This window comes from Olea europaea, chromosome 17 (genome assembly GCF_002742605.1).
Source record: "Olea europaea var. sylvestris chromosome 17, O_europaea_v1, whole genome shotgun sequence".
Lineage (NCBI taxonomy): Eukaryota > Viridiplantae > Streptophyta > Magnoliopsida > Lamiales > Oleaceae > Olea > Olea europaea.
The window spans coordinates 772,350-798,859 of record NC_036253.1 but is presented as its reverse complement, the minus strand read 5'-3'; the positions used below and the strand labels follow the sequence as shown (position 1 = coordinate 798,859).

Below are 26,510 nucleotides of genomic sequence, written 5' to 3'. Positions count from 1 at the left end.
CCTATTTGATGAGATGAAAAGTCCAATTACATCTAGAGGCCCAGACCCAGTCGAAAGCTCATTTAAACATCTTCCTTCCTTTGCTGTTCCCTTTTTCGCAAATGTATGCCTCGTGAAACCCAGATGCTCCTTCGACTCCAGGACCTGCGCAGCCATTCCATTCCCTCTTGTCGCAATCAATGATTTCGAAAACACCTGTCACCATTCAAGCATCACTTCCAGGTAATATCTCCTCTCTCTCATCTCCAACAACTTCAGATTCCAATGTTAACCTAGAATTTGTTGATGTAAATGAGAGTGGTCCGATGTCAATTTCTGCCCCCAATTGTTCGGCACAACCACATAATACATCTTCCCGAACTCACACCATGGTCACAAGGTCAATGAATAACATCTTTAAGCTCAAACAGATACACATGGTCACTAAACATCCCATACAACCAACCCTTAAACCAACGTGTATGAGTCAAGCCATATCTCATCCCCAATGGCGTGAGGCCATGTCTAATGAGCTCACTACTCTTATGAGACGTGTACTTAGGATTTAGTCCCTCTACCTCAGAATTGTAATCCTGTGGGGTGTAAGTCGGCGTTCAGAATCAAAAGGAAATCTGATGGATCAATTGATCGGTTCAAAGCAAGACTTGTTGCAAAGAGATATAATCAACGTACTGGACTTGATTATAAAGAAACTTTTAGCCCCGTGGTTAAGCCAGCCACTATAAGGTCTGTTTTAAACATTGTTGTTGTCAATGGATGGGAACCCAGACAAATGGATGTTAACAATGCATTTTTGCATGGGAACTTGACTGGAAATGTATATATGATGCAACCTCCAGTGTTTAAAGATATGCCAAAGGCTGATCATGTGTGTAAGCTGCGAAAAGCGGTTTATGGCCTTAAGCAAGCCCCACGGGCTTGGTACTCAGCCTTGAAGAATGTCCTAACTGAGCTTGGTTTTCAAAATTCTAAAGCTGATTCTTCATTATTGATCTTTCGACAAGATTCAATTACATCCTATTTCTTAGTGTATGTCGATGATCTTGTTATTACGGGTAGTGACCAAAAGTTTGTGGCTCATATTATTAATAAACTCGGCATCCAATTTTCCTTGAAAGACTTGGGTTCACTTCGATTTTTTTTAGAGGTGGAAGTAATTCCAACTTCTGCAGGTCTTTTCTTATCGTAACACAAATATATTCGCGAACTTTTGCAAACCGCGAATATGATTGGAGCAAAGGATGTTTTCACACCACTTTCCACTACAACATCTCTTCATTTAGTGGATGGCACAGCTGTAGTAGATAGTACCGAATTTAGGAAAGTGATAGGCAACTTGCAATACCTATCTTTGACACGCCCAGACATTTCTTTCACTGTCAACAAGTTGTCACAGTTCATGCACAAGCCAACTACAACCCCTTGGATAGCCACAAAGAGACTTTTTCGGTATCTAAAAACAACAATCTTTTATGGAATTCAAATTCAAAAATCTGCGTCACCATTTCTTACAACCTATAGCGATGCCGACTGGGCGGGAAACATAGATGATCACACATCTACATCAGCTTATATCACCTTTCTTGGCTCCAACCCAATTTCATGGAGTTCCAAGAAATAAAGAGATGTTGCACGCTCAACTACGAAGGCTGAATATCGTGCCCTTGCTAATGCAGTGGCTGAAACCATGTGGTTAAACGCTTGCCATGTTATTATTTGATGATATTTAGTAAACGGTGAAGAGCTAATTAACATATGATTCTAGACGGAATGGTCAATTGCTATGTGCTTCATTCGGGAATAGAAAAATGGATTGATGTGAGACAAGTAGCATCTATATTATCACAAAATACAACATGTTGATGTGGTATATGAATATGTAGCTATTTTAAAAGATTATTAACCCATAGAACCTCTGTAAAACAAGAGGCAAAGGCATGGTATATAGCTCCGTGAATGAGTGAGTGATGGTCTTTTGCTTTTTAGAACACTGAAAAATATGATTGTTATCAAGAAAGATAATATATGATGAGGTAGAGGAATGTTCACCATGATTATTTGCCCAATCGACATTTGTAAAAATAGTGAGGTAAAACGATCTAATTTTACAGAAAATGAGACCAAGGTGAATAGTGTGTTTCAAGTAAAGAGGATTCGTTAAAAATTCTCATTGAAAGTGCCTTGTATCTGAATTTTTTAGTCTAGAGAGAATCAATCTTTTGTAGGACAAAAAATGTAAGTAATCTACATTCTTGTGCTGTAGATTATTGTATATCTAACGAAATGTTCCACTTACTGTGAGATAAAATGTGTTTAGTTAATATGTAGGATATACTCATGAATCCTTAGATAATCACATTTTATTCTGAAATGATTGTCGACAAAATTATTTTTCAACATCTCCAATTCTTGGCAACTGCATTTTCACTTATAAACTTGAGAGCCTAACAAAGCAATGTTTTAAAAATCTGTTCAAACATTGATGTGTAAAAATAAGGAGTTAAGAAAGAAGTTGTTTAGAAGTTTAGAGAGAATATATTGTGTGTTGTAAAATACTGAGATAATTATCGATGATCATTTAGTATTATCATGATATATAGATAAGTCTTATCTAGTTCAAAGAGTCTATTCCATTTCAATTGTAACTCTTATTTTAGACCCCTATAAATATGAATCTTAATTATCAATAAAATACATACTTGAATTTTGAATCATATATTCTCTTTTCTTTTTCTCTCTTTTCATAACACGTTATCAGCATAATTTCTCTTGAAAATGTAGCAATATTTTTTCATAGCATCCAAAGATTATGCGTTCAAACCATATCCATTATTTTTGGCTAATACTATTTCATATCTATAATCACTCGAAAGGTAGCATCAATTCCTAGAATATTCATGATTACCCTACAGGTTATCATACCTAGAATATCCATGATTACCCTACAAGATATCAATTTTCATGTTTCAGGTTGACTTATAAGATAAATTACACATTATAATCAATTATGTAATTAATTTTCATGTTGACATATCCATTTGTATTCATCTCTAATAATTTTTGTCGTATGTCCCTTAATATAGGTTTTACCCATACACGTCCATATTCAATTTTCATGGTTCACTAATTAATTCAATCAATTCATGCGAGGGTTTGTAAAATATATATGTTTGATGATTATTAAAGATTATTTACTTCCTTATATTAATAATTTATCATATTTTAGAATAATATTATTCGTAGATCTATCTATTATAAAAAATTTGTTGTTACTTCTAAAGTAGCACAACATTATAATTAATATTTTTAAAAAATATTACATGCTCTTGAAGCGTATGAACTGTATTTTTTAATATTCTAGAAGAATATTATTTGTTTTTGAAGAGCATGAATTATATTTTTTAATATTTCAGGTAAATATTGACATATTTCTTTTGAAGAAACAATTAATAAAATAAACGTATTCTCGAAGTAGCACATATTTCAAATAATATATTATTTTAAATTAGTTTTTATCCCTGAAGAAAAGCACGTAACTTATGTCATGTTGATGTTAACAACTTGATTAACTATTATGTGATGTCTAATTATATTCTTCGAAACTAATTATATTTTTTTACTTTATTGTATAGTTAATCAAATGACAAACATCATAAAACTTGAGTTTGCTGCACTTGACATCTGGCAAAAATTATCTGGCACGGGTACTTGATATTGATATCCATTTTGTCTCAAATAGCTTGAGAGAGATAACAAAAGAAGGAAACCATAGAACCTCTGTAAAACAAGAGGCAAAGGCATGGTATATAGCTCCGTGAATGAGTGAGTGATGGTCTTTTGCTTTTTAGAACACTGAAAAATATGATTGTTATCAAGAAAGATAATATATGATGAGGTAGAGGAATGTTCACCATGATTATTTGCCCAATCGACATTTGTAAAAATAGTGAGGTAAAACGATCTAATTTTACAGAAAATGAGACCAAGGTGAATAGTGTGTTTCAAGTAAAGAGGATTCATTTCCATATGTAGTGTTGCTCAAATGGTGAAGAATATATACTCATGAATCCTTAGATAATCACATTTTATTCTGAAATGATTGTCGACAAAATTATTTTTCAACATCTCCAATTCTTGGCAACTGCATTTTCACTTATAAACTTGAGAGCCTAACAAAGCAATGTTTTAAAAATCTGTTCAAACATTGATGTGTAAAAATAAGGAGTTAAGAAAGAAGTTGTTTAGAAGTTTAGAGAGAATATATTGTGTGTTGTAAAATACTGAGATAATTATCGATGATCATTTAGTATTATCATGATATATAGATAAGTCTTATCTAGTTCAAAGAGTCTATTCCATTTCAATTGTAACTCTTATTTTAGACCCCTATAAATATGAATCTTGATTATCAATAAAATACACACTTGAATTTTGAATCATATATTCTCTTTTCTTTTTCTCTCTTTTCATAACACGTTATCAGCATAATTTCTCTTGAAAATGTAGCAATATTTTTTCATAGCATCCAAAGATTATGCATTCAAACCATATCCATTATTTTTGGCTAATACTATTTCATATCTATAATCACTCGAAAGGTAGCATCAATTCCTAGAATATTCATGATTACCCTACAGGTTATCATACCTAGAATATCCATGATTACCCTACAAGATATCAATTTTCATGTTTCAGGTTGACTTATAAGATAAATTACACATTATAATCAATTATGTAATTAATTTTCATGTTGACATATCCATTTGTATTCATCTCTAATAATTTTTGTCGTATGTCCCTTAATATAGGTTTTACCCATACACGTCCATATTCAATTTTCATGGTTCACTAATTAATTCAATCAATTCATGCGAGGGTTTGTAAAATATATATGTTTGATGATTATTAAAGATTATTTACTTCCTTATATTAATAATTTATCATATTTTAGAATAATATTATTCGTAGATCTATCTATTATAAAAAATTTGTTGTTACTTCTAAAGTAGCACAACATTATAATTAATATTTTTAAAAAATATTACATGCTCTTGAAGCGTATGAACTGTATTTTTTAATATTCTAGAAGAATATTATTTGTTTTTGAAGAGCATGAATTATATTTTTTAATATTTCAGGTAAATATTGACATATTTCTTTTGAAGAAACAATTAATAAAATAAACGTATTCTCGAAGTAGCACATATTTCAAATAATATATTATTTTAAATTAGTTTTTATCCCTGAAGAAAAGCACGTAACTTATGTCATGTTGATGTTAACAACTTGATTAACTATTATGTGATGTCTAATTATATTCTTCGAAACTAATTATATTTTTTTACTTTATTGTATAGTTAATCAAATGACAAACATCATAAAACTTGAGTTTGCTGCACTTGACATCTGGCAAAAATTATCTGGCACGGGTACTTGATATTGATATCCATTTTGTCTCAAATAGCTTGAGAGAGATAACAAAAGAAGGAAACAAAGAATCCTTACAGTATCATGCAAAAATACTCATCTTTCTTCATCATCGTCTTCACAATGGATTGAAAATTGAATATCTCATTGAAAAAATTCTACATATTCTTTGGAAAAAGATTAACTGAAAATTTTGATCATTAGAGGATTATAGTCCTCTCCAAAGCTTTCTATGAGTGGATGCACCTTCGTTTGTAAGACTTTAAGACTGTTAGTAAGTACAATTTAAAATGTTCAGAATATATTCAAAATTAACTTTATGTTGAGAAAAAAATCATTGAGGAAGATAAATTGGAGAAAACTTTTTTCCACTTTCACACCTCGAATGTGCTCCTACAGCAGCAATATTGTGAGTGTGGTTTCAAAAAGTATTCTGAACTTATATCTTGTCTGCATGTTGCTGAACAAAGTAATGAACTGCTGATAAAAAAATCATCAATTACATTCAACTGCTTCTATCAAAAATCAATCAAGGGAAAGAGAAAGTGGAGTGATTATAATGGTCTCATTGATGTGAATCATTTGGATGTCTATGATTTCTTTACTAATTCAAATGGAAACATTGATGATTTGATTGTAGATGGGGTGATGGAAGATTAAGTTAGTTTATTTCTTATGTTAGTATTTCCCTTTATTTTAGAATTTAGTTTGGAGATATGTTTTTACTTTTTGCAAAAAAAAATTAAAACTTTATTATACATAGTTAATTTCATAATATTAAATTATATTTACTTCTTTTAATTTAAATTCAAGTTTTTTAAAAATTATATCTATATTATTGTATTTATAGATTCATGATGAGTTGTCAAGACACCTATTTGATTGATAATACAACTATACATACTATTTTTCAAAATAAAAAAAATATTTTTTGAATTTATCATTAGCAGAAAATAAAGTTTATGCAATATTAGGGGCCTCGAATATTGTTGAAAGTTCCAGAAGAGCTTGTATTATTTTACCAAATAATACAAAATTATATATTGACAACGCACTTTACTCTAGCAAATCTAGAGGAATTTTGCTTAGTTTTAAAGATATTTCCTACAATGGATATCACACTAACACGATATAAGAAAATAATGTTGAATATCTTTACATAACTTCTTTTGTAACTGGCAAGAAGTAGATAAAAAAAAACTTCATGCACTCCCATCTATTATGTATTATACATTTATAAAAATGGTTGAATCATATAATATCAAGAACCAGAAGTTCGTTGACACAAAAAGTTTTATACTTTAGCATGATTGACTTGGACATTCAAGAGCTATAATAATGCATCAAATAATAAACGACTCACATTAACATTCTTTAAGGAACTAAAATATTCTTTTGCCTAATGACTATCCATGTATAGCTTGTTCGCAAGACAAGTTAGTCTAATTCGATTACAAATGTCAATATTGAACTTCAATTTTATTTTTTATTTTTTTGAAAGAATTTATGGAGATACATGTGAACAAATACATCCACCATGTGAATCATTCTATTATTTTATGGTATAAATTGATTCTTTTACTAGAATGTCACATGTTTGCCTACTTTTCCACTAGAATGTAGCTTTTCCTAGACGACTTGCTCAAATCATAAAATTATAAGTACAATTTTCAAATTACTCAATCAAGACTATTCGTCTTGACAATGCTAATGAATTTAGATCACAAGTATTCGATGATTATTGCATATTAATTGGGATTGTTATTGAACATTCGATTAATCATGTCCATATACAAAATGGTTTAGCGGAATCATTTATTAAACATTTTAAACTTATTGCTAGATCATTACTTATGAAAACAGAACTCCCAACTTGTTTAGGGTTACACCATATGACATGCTGTGACATTGGTTAGTATCAGACCAACTGTCTATTATCAATATTCATCATTGCAACTAACATTTGATCATGAACCTGATATATTTTTTACCAACGGATTTTTAGTTGTAAAGTCCAAGTTCCTATTTTACCCCTATATCATACTAAAATGGGACCCCCAACCAATACTTGGAATATATGTAGATTTTGATTCACTATCCATTATCAGGTATCTTAAGGTTTTGATTCACCATCCATTATCAGGTATCTTGAACCTTTATTGGGTGATTTATTTACTATATGTTTTGTAGGTTGTCATTTTGATAAATGACTTTCCCAACTTTGGTAAGGAAAAACTACGTCCTGAAAAATAAAGTAAAATTTCTTGGAATGAAACAACTCTATCTCATTTTAATTCTCACAGCAATCAACGTAAGCATGAGGTTGAAAAAATATTCATTTGCAAAGCGTTGCAAATCAGTTACCTGATGCATTTGTTGACACAAGAAAATCGACAAAGTTATATATATCAACATAAAATATTTCAGTAAAGATTGATATCCCTGCAGAACAATCCACTCTAACAATTAGCAAATGAGGAATCTACCTCATCAGCCATGGGTGGCTTCACTGAAACGAATCCCTTTCTTTGATAAGAAAGATTCCGGAAACTCTCCCAATCGATAGTAGGTTCTGAGGTAGACCATCAACGGCAACAAGTGGCGTCATTGGATGAAGACTTCTACTTTAGGTTATTCGGATGCAGATGCGTCTCTATCTAAAGATAGCCTAAGTAGGATACTTCATATGACCTTTCGCACAACATGATCGCGAACGAAGACAGAGAATTGAGACTCATTTTCGTGCCCCCATATCTCTTCCCTCCACTCGGTTTTCGCGTCTATAGAGATGCCCTTATGTTATTATCTTTCGATCATTCGGTTTAGTTCTTCATCGAACCTATGATTTCAGGGATCGCTCCACTCCTTGTGCAAACGCTCTTTGCGAATCTCAAATATGCTAAAAACGTGATCGACCAATTGGTTCTAAATACTCTGTACCTCAAGAAAGAGTACAAGACAAAAATCAACCAAAAACTCTAGAAGAATTAACATTTTAAAAGACTGATCAATCAAATATTGCAAATATAATTCCTAGAAAACCATAAGTGTCCGAAAGTAATGAGATTTCAATAAGATATATGTTATCTGATAAATTATGGGAATCAAATAATGTTATTATAGACAACATTTTCACCTTCAACGTGACTCTTGATATTATGCAAAATAAAGATTCTGAACCACAGTCTATTAAAGACTATCAAAATAAAAATGATTTGCCAAAATGAAAAGAAGTCATAAAGTCAAAATTGAACTCCTTAGAGAAACGAAAATGTTTGAACTCCTTAGAGGAACAAACAATACATGAACGAGAATCATGTTATCAATTAATTGTAAAGATCATTATATACATGTGGTATAATCACCTTAGCAAATTTATTTTTTTAAGGAGGATTATAAAAATAACGATATATGTCTATGTGTTTTCATAAAGAAAACAAAGATTGAATTTACAATTGGAATAGTTTATGTTGATGATTTAAATTTAATTGAAATTTTTGAAGAGCTCAACAAAATTGTTGATTATTTGAGAAATGAATTTGAGATGAAGGATTTGAGAAAAATCAAAATTTCTCTTGAGTTGCAAATTAAATATTTCCCAGAAAAATTATTTGTTCATCAATCTACATCTATGAAAAAATTTTAAAATATTTTTATATGAATAATGCACATTCATTGGCATTACTTATAGTTGTTTAATCACTTGATGTGAAAATAGATCCAATTAGTCCACTTAAAGACCATATCTATTGGAGTATTAATGTATATTGTAAATTGTACTCAACCAAACATAGTTTTTCTGTAAATTTTCTTTCAAGATATAGCTCTACACCAATTCAAAAAAATTGGAATGGTGTTAAACACATTTTTCGTTACCTGAAAGGTACTGTTGATTTAAAATTATTTTATTTTCAAAAGTTAGAATCTATTTTAATTGGATATGTAGATGCAAGTTATCTTTTTGATTCATAAAGCTAAATCACAAACAAGCTATATATTTACACATGGATGAACAACTATATCATGGAGATTTGTGAAGCAATCATTGATGACAACATCTTCAAATCATTGCAATCTATTAAGTAGAATGAAAATGTGTATGGTTGAGGAATATGACCCATCATATCCAACCATCATGCGGATTAACTTTATAAAAAGACAGTTCAACAATTTTGTATGAAAACAATACAACTTATATTACACAACTCAAATGATATTATATTAAAGGTGACAGGACAAGATATACTTCTCCAAAATTCTTTAATACACATGATGTTCAAAGAACGACGACATCTATCAATATTCAAGAAATTTGCTCAAATGACAATGTAATTGATTTATTCACAAAAGCATTGTCAACATCTATATTTAAGAAATTGGTTCACAAGATTAGAATGAGTTGACTGAAAGATCTTCAATGCTTTTCATCAGGGAGAGTAACTATATTCTTTTTCCTTAGTCAAGATTTTGACCTATTGGATTTTCCTAGCAAGTTTAACGAGACAGCATTTTTCTTTATACTCCAAAACATTTACAATTAATTGTATTCTTTTTTCATCTGTTTGATTTTTTTTTCATTAGATTTTTATCAAATAATATTTTTAATGAGGCAATTATTGTATAAATAATCATCAAAGGGAGAATGTTGTAAAATAATGAGAAAATTATTGATGATTATTTAGTATTATATATCATAATAATACTTATATAATTCATAGAGTCTATTTCATTTCAATTATAACTCTTATTTTAGACCCTGTAAATACGGGTCTTCATTTTCAATAAAATACATACTTGAATTTTATCTCTTATATTCTCTCCTCTTTTTCCCTCTTTTCATGACACTGAGAAGGTTTTATTTCTAATAATAGATTTAGACTTTTGGCAGACTCTAGTACTATGTATATTAGATCGTGGGATGGCGGTGGGGGACCCTTAAGGTTGGGGTTCAACCTTTATATTAGATCGTGGGATACGTCAAGTTAAACCAATCTCAATTATTTGCTTTTCCAAAGGATTCTCCACTTTTCTATGCCTAGCCGAAAGACACCGACTCGAGTTGACAAAAAGAGAGAGCCCTAAAATTCAATAGATGGAAAATGACTATCATGTGTTAATCTCAACAGTATGACAACGTATTAAAGACCTTTTTTGTGTTGGATTTATATGTGCAATATCTTTGGGATTAAATAATGAAATTTCACGTTGGTCTCCAAACTGTATTCTATTCCAAATTGACTACTAAAATTTGCACTGTATTTCAAATTTGTTGCTTGTTTAAATTTATTCATCCGTCAAACTGAAATAATAAGGCAAACTTAAATGCTTATTTCAGAACAAAATAAAGTTTGGTGACCAACATGAAATTTCGTATAAGATGAATGACTAAAATGGTTTTATAACTAAATATATTAGTGTCGTGCTACATTGTGTCAATAATTGTAAATATATAATAACGAGTGTACAAAACTCAAAAACGTCAACTAGAAAATATATCATCTTGATATTTATTTTATTGGTATATCAATAATATATATAGCCCTCGTTTGTTTCTCATTTTTGAAAGAATGAGAATGAAAAATATAGTCGTTACGGACTCCACACAAATAATAGAAATTTAAATTTTGTGGCTTTATATGATGGATAACGATCATATTTTTCATTTTAATGAGAAAATAATGAGAACCAAACAAGGGCATAGAGTGTGTTTGGGAGCGGTTATTTCCAAATTATAATGAGAAACTCCTCTGTTATCTACAAAAAATGGGGCCCACAATGTTGCAGCATTTTTTTACTGCACCGTCTAGTCAATTAGAAATTTTAGTGAAAAGATCAATGTGTCCCTACATTATGGAAATTTCACATCATTACAAAGACATTGTTGACATTCCAAATACTAGGTGAAACATAGCTTGCAGTTAATATCCCTTTTTAAACAATTTCCTTGCAATCATGGGGCCCATTTGCCGTGTACAATGGTCAAAATTTTCATTAAAATTTGAGTGGAATCGCTACCAAAAACACGCATAATGCCTACTTGACAAGACATTATAGTACAATATTGTGAAATCTTCTCTCTTTTTTTTTTTTTTTTTTTTTTTTTTATGTTTTCGTCTCACATGCTGTTGTTCAGCTTTCCTTTTCCCTTCCCCTCATGGAATCGCTAAATATGTCACAACAGAACAAATAACTGTGATGAAATTGAAGTTGAAGCAAATTAACTAATCATACAGGAGAAGTTTTTGTCAGATATAATTTAATTTCTTATTATATTTACTGTTGAATTGAAGTTAAATGGTTTTCTCAAGTCGTATATCTACTATTTTTTTTAATTAAAAATTGAATACTCAATTAATCATAGCCCATTATACACGCTATAAGAAATTATAGTGGAGTCTAATTCATTGAAGGACACATCCTCCACTTGTGCTTCATATATAATATGATATGCATGAGCACACAATACTTGAAAAACTTCAACCTTCTTTAATTACTCTAAACATGATATCACAAAAAATGATGGAGATTAACAGATTCATCAAACTATTGAGTGTGCTGATGTTTGCACTTTCACTGTGCATGAAGCTTACTTCAGTATCTGCTACTGAAGTTAGGTGCATAGAGAGGGAAAGACAAACCCTTCTCAAGTTTAAGCATGACTTTGTTGATGAGTACGGCCTTCTCTCATCCTGGGGAAGTGAAGAAGTTCAAAAAGAATGTTGCAAATGGGAGGGCGTCTTGTGTAGCAACAGAACTGGTCATGTAATTTTTCTTCATCTGGATGCATCTCTGCCGTTTGGTCGTCTTCATTTGAAGGCTAAGCTGAGCCCCTCGCTGCTTGAGTTGCAATATTTGAATTATTTGGACCTGAGTCATATTGACTTTGGAGGAAGTGAAATACCAAAATTCTTTGGTTCCTTCATGAAATTAAGGTACTTGAGACTTATAGACTCAAATTTGACGGGTGAAGTTCCTTGTGAACTTGGGAACCTTAGAAACCTGCATACTCTTAATCTTGGTTATAACGATTTGAGAATCAATAACCTTGAGTGTCTTTCTCATCTTTCCTCGTTATCATATCTTGGCTTGACTGGTGTTAACTTTGTTAATCAAACCAGCTGGTTGCACTACATAACAAGGTTCCCTTTTCTTAAGGAACTGGACTTGAGAGACTGTCAACTTCCCTCCACTGTTTCTTCCTTTGATATCTTTACTAATTCCTCTTTATCCTATCTCTCTATCCTCGATCTATCCAGCAATGATCTCACTTCCTCTTTCACATTCCACTGGTTGTTTAACATTAGTGCAAGTCTTACAAAAATAGACCTTTCCTACAATCAATTAGAGGGTCCTATTCCTGATGGCTTTGGGGAATTGATTTTTCTTGAGGAGCTTGCGTTGAAGAACAACAAGTTCCACGGTGGGATTCCAAAGTCTTTTGGGAATTTAAGTCATTTATATTCATTAGATATATCGTACAATGAATTAAATGGTCCTTTGCCAGATAACAAGAAGTTGAATGAATTTCACCCACGAGGCCTTGGGCTACCTTCAAGTCTTCAACGATTAGACTTATCTTCCAATAAATTTAAAAGGCTGCCTGAAGGTATTGAGAAACTATCCGAGCTCAGAGTTTTAGTGATGGCTTCAAATTTGTTGGATGATACAATCACCGAATCGTACCTCTCAAACCTTTCCAACTTAACTTTCCTCGATTTATCCTTTAATTCTTTGGTTTTCAACTTGAGCTCAGATTGGATTCCTCCTTTTCAAATGCAAGAAATGCAGCTGAGCCGTAACCATCTGGGGCCTCATTTTCCAAATTGGATTCGAACGCAGAATTCTCTTGGACAGCTTGATATCTCCTTTGCTGGTATATCGGATGTATTACCTGATTGGCTGTGGAATATGCCTTCTTTAAAATACTTAGTTCTTTCTCATAACAATATTCGGGGTCAAATTCCTAATTTGCCCTCAAACTTGGTTCCACTTGGAACTGTAGATTTAAGTTATAATAACCTTTCAGGTCCCATTCCATTATTTCTTTTTCACTATAGAAATTTACAGCTTTCCAATAACATGTTTTCGGGATCCATTCTTCACTTATGCACAATTCCCAAGGGCATATCCATGCTTGATCTCTCGTATAACCAATTGGCAGGAGAGCTTCCTAATTGCTGGATGAACATAAGTGATCATTTAATCATTCTGGATTTGGCAAATAATAATTTCGCAGGTAAAATTCCCCTCACTTTGGGCACTTTGGATCAGCTCCTGGTATTACACTTGCGCAAGAATAATTTCGTTGGTGAATTGCCTTCAACTATGAGGAATTTCTCGAGGCTGATAATGCTTGATGTGGGAGATAACAAGTTAACAGGTAATGTTCCAGCATGGATAGGAACACACTTGACAAGTTTGAAATTTCTTATCCTTCGGTTTAATGAATTTGATGGAATCATGCCTTCAACAATTTGCCACCTTAACAATATTCATCTCTTGGACCTTGCTAGAAACAATATTTCAGGAAGAATATCACGATGTTTAAACAATTTTACAGATTTGGTTCAGAAGAACAGTTCATCAATTAAAGACACTGGTTCTTTGGAATTTAATTTCTTTTACGCACCTGATGATTTTTATCTTGACAATACTTTTGTTCAATGGAAAGGGCAAGATTTAGAATTCCGAAAACTTCTACGACATTTGAAAGGCATTGATCTATCTAGTAATAAGTTAGTGGGAACCATTCCTCAAGAGTTTGCTGCTTTAAAAGGTTTAGTTTTCTTGAACTTATCTAGAAATCATTTGACGGGAAATATTATTTCAAACATCGGTAAAATGGAGACGTTGGAATGGCTCGACTTGTCTAGAAACCAACTTTCAGGGGAGATACCAAACAGCCTTGCAGATCTAAATTTTCTCGGCGTTCTAAACTTATCATACAATAATTTGAGGGGAAAGATTCCTTCAGGCACTCAACTACAAAGTTTCAACTCCTCTGTGTATGCTGGGAATATCCAACTCTGTGGGAAGCCTCTGGCAGAGTGTCCAGGAGATATTTCTAACGGTTCTACTACTGATCAAGAAGAGGGGAATAGTTTTGAAGAAGATGATGGGTTTATAACGCTTGGTTTTTACATCTGCATGGCATTTGGTTTCATTATTGGATTCTGGACAGTTATTACAACTCTAGTCCTCAAGCATTCATGGAGACATTCCTACTTCAACTGGTGGAACAATGTTGGGAACTGGATGTACGTGACAACAACAGTCTATTTGAGAAGATTGAAGAGAAAATTTCTGGCGTGAAGGTAAACTTTTAAATTTATTTGATCAATTTGGTTGTTTAATACTTGACTTCTTTTTATACGGAAATCAGGAGCCCCTTTTGGAAGAAAAGAAAGTGTCGACTATCATTCGAACAAGTTGCTAGCTGGAGAGGTGCTGGGACTACGGATGGCAATGTTTCTGCTCTAGTTTTTAAGTATTTGTAAAATAATATCAGTTTGCGAGTTCTCAAATCTATACAAAAAACTAGCTTTGTTGTGCTAACCATGCAGGTAAAAATGAATTTAATGTCTGTCAAGTATATGGCTTGATTTATTAGATGGTTTAGCCATTTCCATTCACGTAAATCACTAGTTTAATATGTACGTAATAGACATCTCAAGCCACTCTCTTTAGATTCGTCAGTGCAAGATGCAAATAAAGTAAATAATAAATTTTATACTCCACTACATGGTGGAGACATCGAATCGTACGCTAATAAATTAGTGAGGGTCGGCTAAAGCTATAAGAAAAAATTCGAAGTAACAACATTATGATATTTAAGTTTATTCTTTATCCTCTCTTAGCCTCGACTGTTGAGGTGCTGATGAGAGTATGTATATGTTGCTCGTTAAAATTGTATGTTCCCTAGACATAGTCTAGTATAACTAATCAAAGTTTAGAGATAACCCCTCATGGGGTGGCCGAGTTAGTGGAGTAGGTGAGCACGGAGACATTTGATCACAAATTCGATTCTCCCTACTAACACTTTCTCGGTCGAGCCTGTCGCACCCGACTTGTCTAGTACAGTTTACCTGACTGTCGTGGTTTGCAGGTTATTGCATCAGCTCGAGGATTTACCCAATGCGCATTCGAAGAGTACTGGCTGCGGGTTCCCCGTCAAAAAATAAATAAATAAAAAATAAAAGTTAAGAGATTGCTTCCAATTTCAATAAACAAAGTTGCACAAATTGTTTCCATGAAAAACCCTACCCAGAAGAGCAATTGTATTTAGAATTATAAAACCGACTACAGAAAGCCGGGATGTACCCATTTTTCCTTTAATATAATAATATAAAAACTACAAAAAATAAAAAAAATTGATCCACATGCCATTTATATGGAGTTATATGTACGTTCCTTTCTAAACATTATTTAGATTCAGGACACTTAGTGACAATAGACTACACTTCCTCAACGCATGATAACGAATGAAGCTCAGGCCTCATCAGTTTCAACAGTCAGATCCTTCAATCCAAGATCGTGATACAAACCATGGGCATATTGGAGTATCGGTTGATGATCCATTCCCTTCTTCACCTGCTCAATATTGCACCTTACTTTCAGGTCATTGGTATGGCTGTCGCCATTTAAACAAGGATAATTCTTGTTGTACATAAAAAATTGTATATAATGGTGTCCCTCACTCACATGGGTTGGGCCCACCTGAATATTTTATGTATACATAGCACGCTCCTTTAAACAAATGATCAATCATGTACCTGTAACGAATGTGTGCCAATGACGTGACATGGCACCAACTCCCAAAATGAGCTTGAGATTGACCTAGTTGTAGATGCATAAGATAAGAGCACTTAAAATCAATGGGTAATTGGCACAAAACGTCCTTACCTTTCAAGTCTATTGTGGAAAACGTCTCTACCTTTCATTTTTTGGCATTTTTGCCCTCATTTCAACCTTTCTTTGCGCTGGACGTCCTTCCGTCCATATTCCGTTAGTTTTTCCGTTAATTAAAGGGTAATTGGCACAAAACGTCCCTACCTTTCAAGTCTATTGTGGAAAACGTCCATACCTTTCATTTTTTGACATTTTTGCCCTCATTTCAACCTTTCTTTGCGCTGGACGTCCTTCCGTCCATATTCCGTCAGTTTTTCCGTTAATTAAATACAAAAATACCTTTTTCTTTCCATAAACAAGGATAAAATTGTTCTCACCCACTTCACCCCCTTTTCCCGCCATCAACTTAGTCCATAAGTAACAGTAGCAGCGACATGAATCTGAAAATACTTTAAATGATTAAGTTAAATAAAGAAAAAATATCGTAAACACATTATATTTCACAATTCCACAACTACTGTTGTTGTCATCTTGTGTCACTGGAAAATTTTAGAAAGACATATTAAATGGGTAGTCAATTTATAATGAGTCAAAATGGTGAATGGCTCTTTTTGGCTCAATGGAGAAGATGAATGGCTCATTTTAAATTGACTCATTATAAATTGACTACCCATTTAATATGTCTTTCTAAATTTTTCCAGTGACACAAGATGACAGCAATAGTAGTTGTGGAATTGTGAAATATAATGTGTTCACGATATTTTTTCTTTATTTAACTTAATCATTTAAAGTATTTTCAGATTCATGTTGCTGCTACTGTTACTTATGGACTAAGTTGATGGCGGGAAAAAGGGGTGAAGTGGGTGAGGACAATTTTACCCTTGTTTATGGAAAGAAAAAGGTATTTTTGTATTTAATTAACGGAAAAACTGACGGAATATGGACGGAAGGACGTCCAGCGCAAAGAAAGGTTGAAATGAGGGCAAAAATGCCAAAAAATGAAAAGTAGGGACTTTTCCACAATAGACTTGAAAGGTAGGGACGTTTTGTGCCAATTACCCGAATGTTTAACGGAAAAACTGACGGAATATGGATGGAAGGACGTCCAGCGCAAAGAAAGGTTGAAATGAGGGCAAAAATGCCAAAAAATGAAAGGTAGGGACGTTTTCCACAATAGACTTGAAAGGTAGGGAGGTTTTGTGCCAATTACCCTAAAATCAATCACTATGTGAAATCACACAGAACATCTGATATTTGCTGACCAACTTAAAACAACTCCACAGCACCTTACATGACAATGCCAACTATTTTTCCAAAGAGGTAAAAGAAATTTTATCGAAAGCAGATCTTTTACTCGATAGAGCAATATTTTTTTTAAATCACAAATTATCGTAATTTTTTTTATTTACTTGGATCTAATATCAGTTTGATCCACACATGAAGTCTAATTTAATTTCACCGTCTGTTAACGAAATCCACGAATTGTACCATTGAAGACAGAAGCTGACCTGTCTCCAACATTTGTTCAAGGCTGAAGTAGGAATGCCGGGTGGTGCCATCTGGAGCAAGACGCCACCAGTAGACTTTAAAGAGCGGCAAGACAAGCATAAAACTGTGACTCAAACAAGACCCGAACACAAGATTTCGGCATTGTTAACCCTGCAGAAAAGAGAATTGACATGACTCACGATTTCAAGGCTCTATGCATAAACTTTATATGAAATTATATATTCAATGAGTGGCATCAAGTTACCCAAGGCTCAGCAACCAGGATGCGAGTATCAAACCTGCGCTGCAAACAAATGATATATGACGACATAAATATTTATCAACACAAATACAATATCTTAATTATGCATCTTTTACAGGGCAAACGTACAGTGATAAATGATGCATCTGATACCTGTGAATGGAATCGGCTAGAATATGTTGGCAAACTGAGTGGCAGTTCATATCTTCAGATTTCCTGTAAACTGCAGGGAAAAAATAGCATAAGAATCTCCAAGAAAAAAAGAAGAAAGAATTAGACAAAAAATGTAGAGGAATATGGATGAACAGACACACAGTTGCACAAAGAAACTCGGCATACAAATTAAAACGAGAAAGCATCGAAGATTATCTTGACAACATCTTTCAACAAACAAGGATGACCATCTGAGTTAGCTCCATTTCAAAAATGTCAAACTTACTGCGTTCCACACGTGTTCTTTAATTTTATATTCACACCCAGAGCAAGTCCTTGTTAGAAAAATGAGAACAGAAAATTATAATTGGGGATCCCATGTGGGTCACTTTGTGAGATGGAAAAAGGTCAAACCCCAAACAAAGCTGCAGGAGATATGTCAGAGACTATATAAAATAAGACATGCCCATGTTTTTAAAAAAATGTTGAACCCCAACCTTAAGGGTCCCCCACCGTTCCTGTCCTGGAGTATCGTGAGAGAGGTAAATTACAGGTTATGCCTCCAAGGGTATAGGGTGGAAGGCTACTTATACACTTGCACTTACCCAATAGCCAAATTTATATTTTAGGATTCGAACCCTTGACGCAGCAACCTCAAGTAAAGCTGAATTTCTCCACCCTCCCCTTTTACCACTTGGAGATGTGCCATGGGGGCAAAAAAATGTTTTTAAGTGTGAGAGATTGGGAGTTATAACCCAAATAAAATCATCATGTTAAAATGGACTAACGAGAATTATGGAGCCAAACTAACAAGGATCCATTACATGTTCTGGATTGATACAGATCAATTAGAAGAGAAGATTCTAAATCAATTAGAAAATGAAAGGAACATGAAGTATGGGCAAAAACGTATTGGATGTACAAAAAATGCGTAAAACTTTCTGCTCGGTTGTCAGAATTTTGGCCATAAGTATAATCCGGAAATGTCTTTTGATTCTACACAAGTTTATTGAATGACAATGTCAAACTTTGGGGATCAAAATTAGTTGCTTAGGGATCCATTTTTGCATTTTTATGTTTTGAATTAGTTTAAGGATATTTTCGTTATTTATAATATTTTAGTTTTATTCATATTTGTTTTGTAGTTTATTTGGATTTGTCTTTAGAATTAGAGTTTAGTTTTGATTAAGAATTTATTTTATGCCTATAAAAGGCTCATTTAGGTCATGTTTGAGCCACATTTTTTCAAAAAAATACTTTTTTAAACAATGATTTGACATCATTTCAACCATACATTTTTCAATAAAATAAGATTACACGTAAATTCAAAATTTTTCTTTATTTTTTAATCACACATTTTCCATCAATACACTATTTAAAAATACATTCTAATGAAAATAATGTAGCTCAAACAAGGGCTTATTGTACAAAATTAAGATATTACTTTTGAGAATTAATAATAATGTGAAAATTTGCACTTTCTATCTTGTTATTAATTGAACAGAACTTATTAAATATTTTCAATATTTGTGGCGTTCAAACTAGGCGAACTTATAAAAGATTCATGCTCTTTATGGCGTTCAACAATTCAAGTAAGATTCGTAAGTTTTGTGATTACGGGGTCAAAATATTGTTTGTGATTGTCTTGGTTCTTTTGTTTAATAATTTATGTGATCAAGCTTCAAACTAGGATTTTAGCTTTCTTGGATTATGATTCAATCTTTTGTTGGTTTCGAAGCTACTACTGCTACGAGGGTTCGCACCAATTGATATCAGAGCTTTGACTCTAAAATCAGGTTTTATTTATTTTTTTCTCTCTTTTTATTTTCGAGAAGAAAAAGAAATTAAAAAAAACAAAGAGAGGTCAAGAAAAATCAAGAAACTTCAATAAATAAGGTGAAGAAAATTCAAGCAGAAAAACATATTTAAATTCAATGTCAAAATTCGAAGACGAATCTTATTGAAAAGAGAGGGAATGACGAGAATCATGATGGGCAAGCTAACAAAGATCCATTGCATGTTTCGAATTAACATGGATCAATTAGAAGAGAAGATTATAAACCAATTAGAGAATGGAGGGAATATGAAGTATGTGCAAAAACATATATAATGTACAAAAAATGCATATAACTTTCTGCTTGGTTATGAGTACAATCCGAAAACATCTTTCAATTCTGTACAAGTTTGTCGAATGACAATGTCAAACTTTGGGGATCAAAATTGATTGTTTCGGGACTCATTTTTGCATTTTTATGTTTTGAATTAGTTTAAGGATATTTTCGTTATTTGTTGCATTTTATTTTTATTCAGATTTGTTTTGTAGTTTTCTAGTTTATTTGGATTGTCTTTAGAATTGGAGTTTTGTTTTGATTAAGGACATTGATTTTTGAGAATTAATTAGGGCTGGACAAATCTCTCGAATCGAATCGAGCGGTTCTTCTTAAGTTAAATACCCGAATGGGTATCTAAACCGAGAATCGACAGGTTCGGTTCAGTTATTGATTTTAGATCAAAAATCGAAGAACCGAATCTCCCTAACTTTTATAATTAATTTATTTTAAATAAGCTAAATTATTTTATTTTTCTAAATAAATTTGCTAACTAGTTAATTAAGCCCAAACCCAAAAATATGATTTTCATATTTCTAATTTTCAATTCAAAGTCAACTTAATCAAATTGACATAAATTTTATCCAAATATGTTACTCTACCGTAATATTATTTCTACCATTCTGGAGAAATTGAATTGAAGTTTTACAACGCCTCTCTTAATTATTTTGAGCTCACTATTTTCCTCTTCTTATGATTTTAACAATCTAATATATGAATAACTCAGCAAAATGAGATGCAAAAGACACATAAAATTAGACTACTTTATTTTGTGAAAGTTAAGATTGAACATATCATTAGAAAAATGAATGTAGCTTTGTAAATATTAAAAAAATTAATTATAATGTGGAACCTGGAAACCGAACTAAACCGAATGGAACCGAACCCAAACGGAACCATAATTAAATTTGGACCTGACAATTTCACTTACTCCTTACTAAATACCCAAAAATTTTGGGTGAATCGAACCAAACCATGTCCAGCCCTAGAATTAATCATAATGTGAAAATTTTCAAACTTTCCATCTTGTTCTTAATTGAATAAAACTTATCAAATATTTTCAATATTTGTGGTGCTCAAACTATTCGAACTTATCAAAGATTCATATTCTTTGTGACAATTCAATTAAGGTTCATAAGTTTTGTGATCACGGGATCAAGATATTGTTTGTGATTGTCTTGATCCTTTAGTTCAATTATTTATCGGGTCAAGCTTTAAACTAGGATTTTAGCTTCTTAGGTTGTGATTCAATCTTTTATGGGTTTCGAAACTATTATTGCTGCGTGAGTTCACATCATGGACTTTCAATCCAGGGCAAGTTAAAAACACAACAAGAATATCAACTTTCTAAATCTATTTTTGTCTACTCATGTAATGTAGGTAGGGATGGCAATTCGACTCGGGTCGCCCGTGGCTCGGCCCGAGAAAAGTCCTAGCCAGCCCGACTTGAGGCTCAAGCCGAGCCTCATTTTGGGACAGCCGTGACTGCCTCTTAAGGCAGTCATTTAAAAAAAAAATGTTAAAAAAGCGAGCCTGCCCGACTCGGCCCGAGCCAAAAGCTTAGGTCGAGCAAAATTCTTTTGGGCGAGCTTTTGCTCAGCTCGGTCCGGCTCGGGCTTGGAAAAAAACTCGCTCCCTTTACCACAAGTCGAGCCCAAGCCTCAAGTTTCGACTTGCGAGCCGGCTCGACTTGACTCGTTGACATCCCTAAATGTAAATAATTGAATTTAACGACCTATTGTTGCAGACATGTCTAAATTAAATTGGGGATCAAATTTCAGGTAAATCTCCTAGTGTGACAGAAAACTAAATGCAGTTAAGAGGAATCATAGACTAACCATTTATCAACTCAAGATTACATAAGAATCCAAAATAATAGTAATAAACAATTAATTAAAAGAGGTTGGGAAATATGAGTCCAGAAATAAGCAAGGGACTTACCAAGATTAATTCGAGCATGGCTTCTGAAGTACCAAACACCAATGAGATTTACAAACAAATTTGTGACAGCTGAGATGATTTGGTAATGCATAAAATTGGGTACAGAATACAATCATTTAATCAATATTCAAATTAACTCCTTTCACGAACCTAAGAGAAAAGTGCTAATAACTATAATGAGATGCAGCGGAAATCTTTCTCCAGCTTCCTGCCTAATGAACCTAAAGAAAAAATTCATTTTGTAATTTTTGACAGCCCTTGTCCTTTCTTGTTACCACTCTACATCCTCAAGTAGCTAGAATGGCCAAAAATAAAAAATAAAAATAAAAGTAAAAATCCTCCCAGGATGAAATTCTACCACAGATGAGGTTAAAATGTTATTGTCATTTCTCATCTGGTTGAAAACAAGAAAAAATACAACTGAAAACCTGGTCATTTTGTTAGAACACGCCACCACCACCTCCATTCATGTTTATTGTTATAAGCACATAAAAATATACATTTAACAGAAAAGAAAGTGAAAATTATCCAAAATTTAATCAAATAACCATTTTGTAGTCGTAGAATTTCTAACATATGAAACAATATTATTGTAAGTATTATGCTCTAGGTCCAATCAACTTTGGACATAAATACTTTTATATATAATTAATGCAATTAAATGGCAGATCTATTATTTAATTAATAGACAATTAAATAAATAATAGAGTCCGTAAATTCAAATCTCCGTAATTTGTTAATCACAAGGAGTTGTGATTGTGAGATACAAATTACATCTGATTGAATCTTAAATCGTCCGTGGTCGTAAGTAATAACGAGATACGGATATCGTTATTACGGATAGACCATCACGTGTGGCATTTCTTACTTGTGAAGTAAGTAGCTGATTTCACAAGTTAAAGTGTGTTGACACTTAAATGAACACGTGGATGTTTTTGTTATAAAACAAAACATTGGAGACCCGTCGAGAGATTCTACATGGATAACTATCTGAGTGTCAGTGGTTAATCTCTAACGTTCGGTAGTGGAATTGGTCCTTTGACTTGAGGTCGTCATAGTACCTTAAATGAGGACAGTCATACTTTGGCGGTGTTGGATGTTGCTCTAAAAAGGGCCGCTAATACGATATCGTTCGGGTACGTCAAGAGTCGTATGAAGGTTGTGATTGATCAATAAAGGATTCGTCACTCTTAAATAGTAGGAGATTATGATCTGCGTTTCATTCAATTAAGTCGATGATGAAATCCTTGGCCAATGTGTACTCATAAGTCGAAAAGGAGTTTTCGACTTATATTGACTTAATAGTGGAGTGAAAGATATGATCGATGATTGAGATTGACACAATTCCATATCTCGTAATTGATCGGATCATATTGACGAAGGGATTATAGTTTCACAGTAAACGAACGAATTAGGGGGTTGTCTGCAATTAAAGAATATGGGTGGTTTTGCAATTTTAAATTAAGGGCTACTCCGTAATTTTAGAAATTTGGAGGGGCCGCCAGCAATAAAGAATATGGGGTGATTTTGCAATTTTAAATAAGGACCTGATTTTGAAATTTTCGAAATTGTGAGGTTTTGATTATAAATTTTAACTTGGGTCAAATTTCAATTTCTAAATGGTTTTGATTTTGAATTTTGAATTAATTTTAAAATTGTACTTTAAATGGGTTTGACCCATAATTTTAATTTTGACCCAGATTTAAAATTCTATTTAAAATTGACGACTTTTTATATTTTCGTTAAAATTAGATTTTAAAGTAAATATTAAACTTTGACCCTAAATTGAATTTTATTTTATTTAGGAGTTTTATCCTAAATTAAAATCTTAATTCAATTTAAGTTAGAATTGGATTCTAATTTAATGTTTAATTAAAATTTGATTTTATTTAAATTATTCACCCAAAGATATTTTAGAAATTAGAATTGAATTCTAATTTGACGTCTAATTAAAATTTGATTTTAATTAAATTGTCTCGCCCTAAATTTCTTCTTGGAATTAGAGTTTGACTCTAATTTGCTATTTAATTAAAATTAGATTTTAATTAAATCAATTCACCCTATAATTTGTTCCAATTAGAATTAGATTCTAATTTGATGTTTAATTAAAATTTGATTTTGATTAAACATGTTCGCCCTAAAATCTTAGATTTAGAGTTTAGACTCTAGCTTTAACATTTAATTAAAATTTGATTTTAATTAAATTCATTCGCCCTTAAATATTGAAATTAGAGTTAGACTCTAGTTTTGTCATTTAATTAAAATTTGATTTTAATTAAATTCAACCGCCTTACATTTTGAAATTAGAGTTTGACTCTAATTTGATATTTAATTAAGATTTGATTTTAATTAAATAATCCCGCCATATGATTTTTGAATTAGAGTTGGACTCTAATTTGTTATTTAATTAAAATTTGATTTTAATTAAATATTCCTGCTAATTAAATAATCGATTAATATGATTAATTATTTATTTAATTATTCCGATCCATTTGTCTAAAAGAGTTTAGACGACTTAATTGCTAGAAACTTGAAACTGATTTGCACATAATATTAGATATTATATAGGTATACATTTATGTGATGAATGTATTATTAGTGGACGATTATGGATTCGACCACATGGATGTATTGAATGGTTAATTTTTATTTTTGTCGTTTTATGGCTCTGCGAGCTCTTAATTGTTTTGGGCCTGCGAGCCCGTTATTATTTTGGACTTGCGAGTCCATTATTATTATTGTTACTATGGGCCTGCGAGTCCAATTTCATTTAGACCTGCGTGCCAACTAGTATAGGATACATATTGGAATTGGACTAATTGAATAGACAAGAAGAGGTGGAGACCATGGAGATGGAACATTGACACTGTTCAATGTCATACCCCCTAGGAATTGACCAACTGGTCTTCCTTATGGCTTGGGAAGACTAGATAGTAAAAGTCAATTATCGTCCACACTATTATATTATGTTATATATATATATATATTTATTTATTTGCATAGTAGTTGTATAATAATATATATATATATATATGATTGTATTGTTGTTGATGAGACTCATGAATGCAAAATCCCTCCATAAAATATTAAGTCACATTTGTAATCGCCTTCCATCATTATAGTGAAAAACCAAAGTCTCAAATCGTCTCAACTTGTTGAGTACACTCAAGGTTGGTCCATTAGGGATATGTTTGATACTACGAAATATTTGATATTTCAGAATGATGGGTTTGATTTAACTAAAATTTATCTTTTGTTGAGTACGCTCAAGGAGATAAATTTTAGAGGCATGTTAAGCTAACACATAAGATGTGTGAAAATAAAGAGTTGTCAGCTTAATGATCTGGGAGTTGTATGGAGATACAATTGATAATAGTATCTACCCAAATATTATATTAGGGCTTGCTGAGTACACTCAAGGTCTTAATATAATAGATGGGAACCCAGCCCACTGGGAGTCAAGCATGGACTCCATAAATTTATGTGAGAGGGTCATAAATTTTATTTAAACAGTGGGAGCATAATTAATTTAGTAAAAGTCCATGTTAAATTAATTAATGCATTTTATATATTTTATTCTTTTCCTTTTCGTCATTTACATTTATATTGAATCTGAGTAACCATATGTTTTGAATGGCATACTAGATGCCAACAACCAAACTATATTTTCTTAATTGACACTGCAATTTGAGAATTGTTCTTATGCATGAGAAAATTGGTCACGTCCTTGAGTAGCCCTTTCCAGAGACACCTGCTGATTGACTCGATTAAAGAAGAGGTGGCTACTATAGTAAACGCAGTGATGATAATAGTACTGCAACGTATGTGATACTTGCACCTATGTCACTGAGTTACAAAAGCAACTTGAGAGTATAGATGTTAATACATAATTTTTCATTACAAAGAGTTGTATGATAATAATCATGTGTGGAAGGATATGAGACTTCCAAACAACTATACCGGTGCAAAATGACAGAGTAATCTTCAATCGATGCTTAGACACTGAAGATGATTGACGTTGAGAAATGTCTCAACTGTGTTCAATCATAAACCATGAACTAAGTAGTGACTTGGTCCTGTAATCTCTGTCAGCTAAAGCTATTCACAACTAATTATGAATTTAACGTGAATAAGCTCGAATACAAAAATATTGAGTTGCTTAACATGCTTAGAACTGTTAACCCCTTTATCAAAGTTAGTAGTGGGCAAACCATTGATTCCTTTAAAGATATTAAGAGGAAGTCTAAAGGGGCTTTGTGAAAGCACCCAATATGGTTAAGACA

General features: G+C 32.4%; 1 protein-coding gene and 1 pseudogene across 1 annotated transcript; one reads left to right on the top strand and one right to left on the bottom strand.

Annotated features, from left to right (window-relative positions):
* Positions 1–11,861: 11,861 nt before the first annotated feature.
* Positions 11,862–15,036, top strand: LOC111365941 (LRR receptor-like serine/threonine-protein kinase FLS2). Its single transcript, XM_022986513.1, has 2 exons — positions 11,862–14,741; positions 14,810–15,036. The coding sequence occupies exon 1, from the start codon at positions 11,875–11,877 to the stop codon at positions 14,737–14,739; it is 2,865 nt and encodes a 954-aa protein (XP_022842281.1). The 5' UTR covers positions 11,862–11,874; the 3' UTR covers positions 14,740–14,741; positions 14,810–15,036.
* A 792-nt stretch (positions 15,037–15,828) lies between these two features.
* Positions 15,829–26,510, bottom strand: part of LOC111365865 — a 28,656-nt pseudogene continuing 17,974 nt past the window's right edge.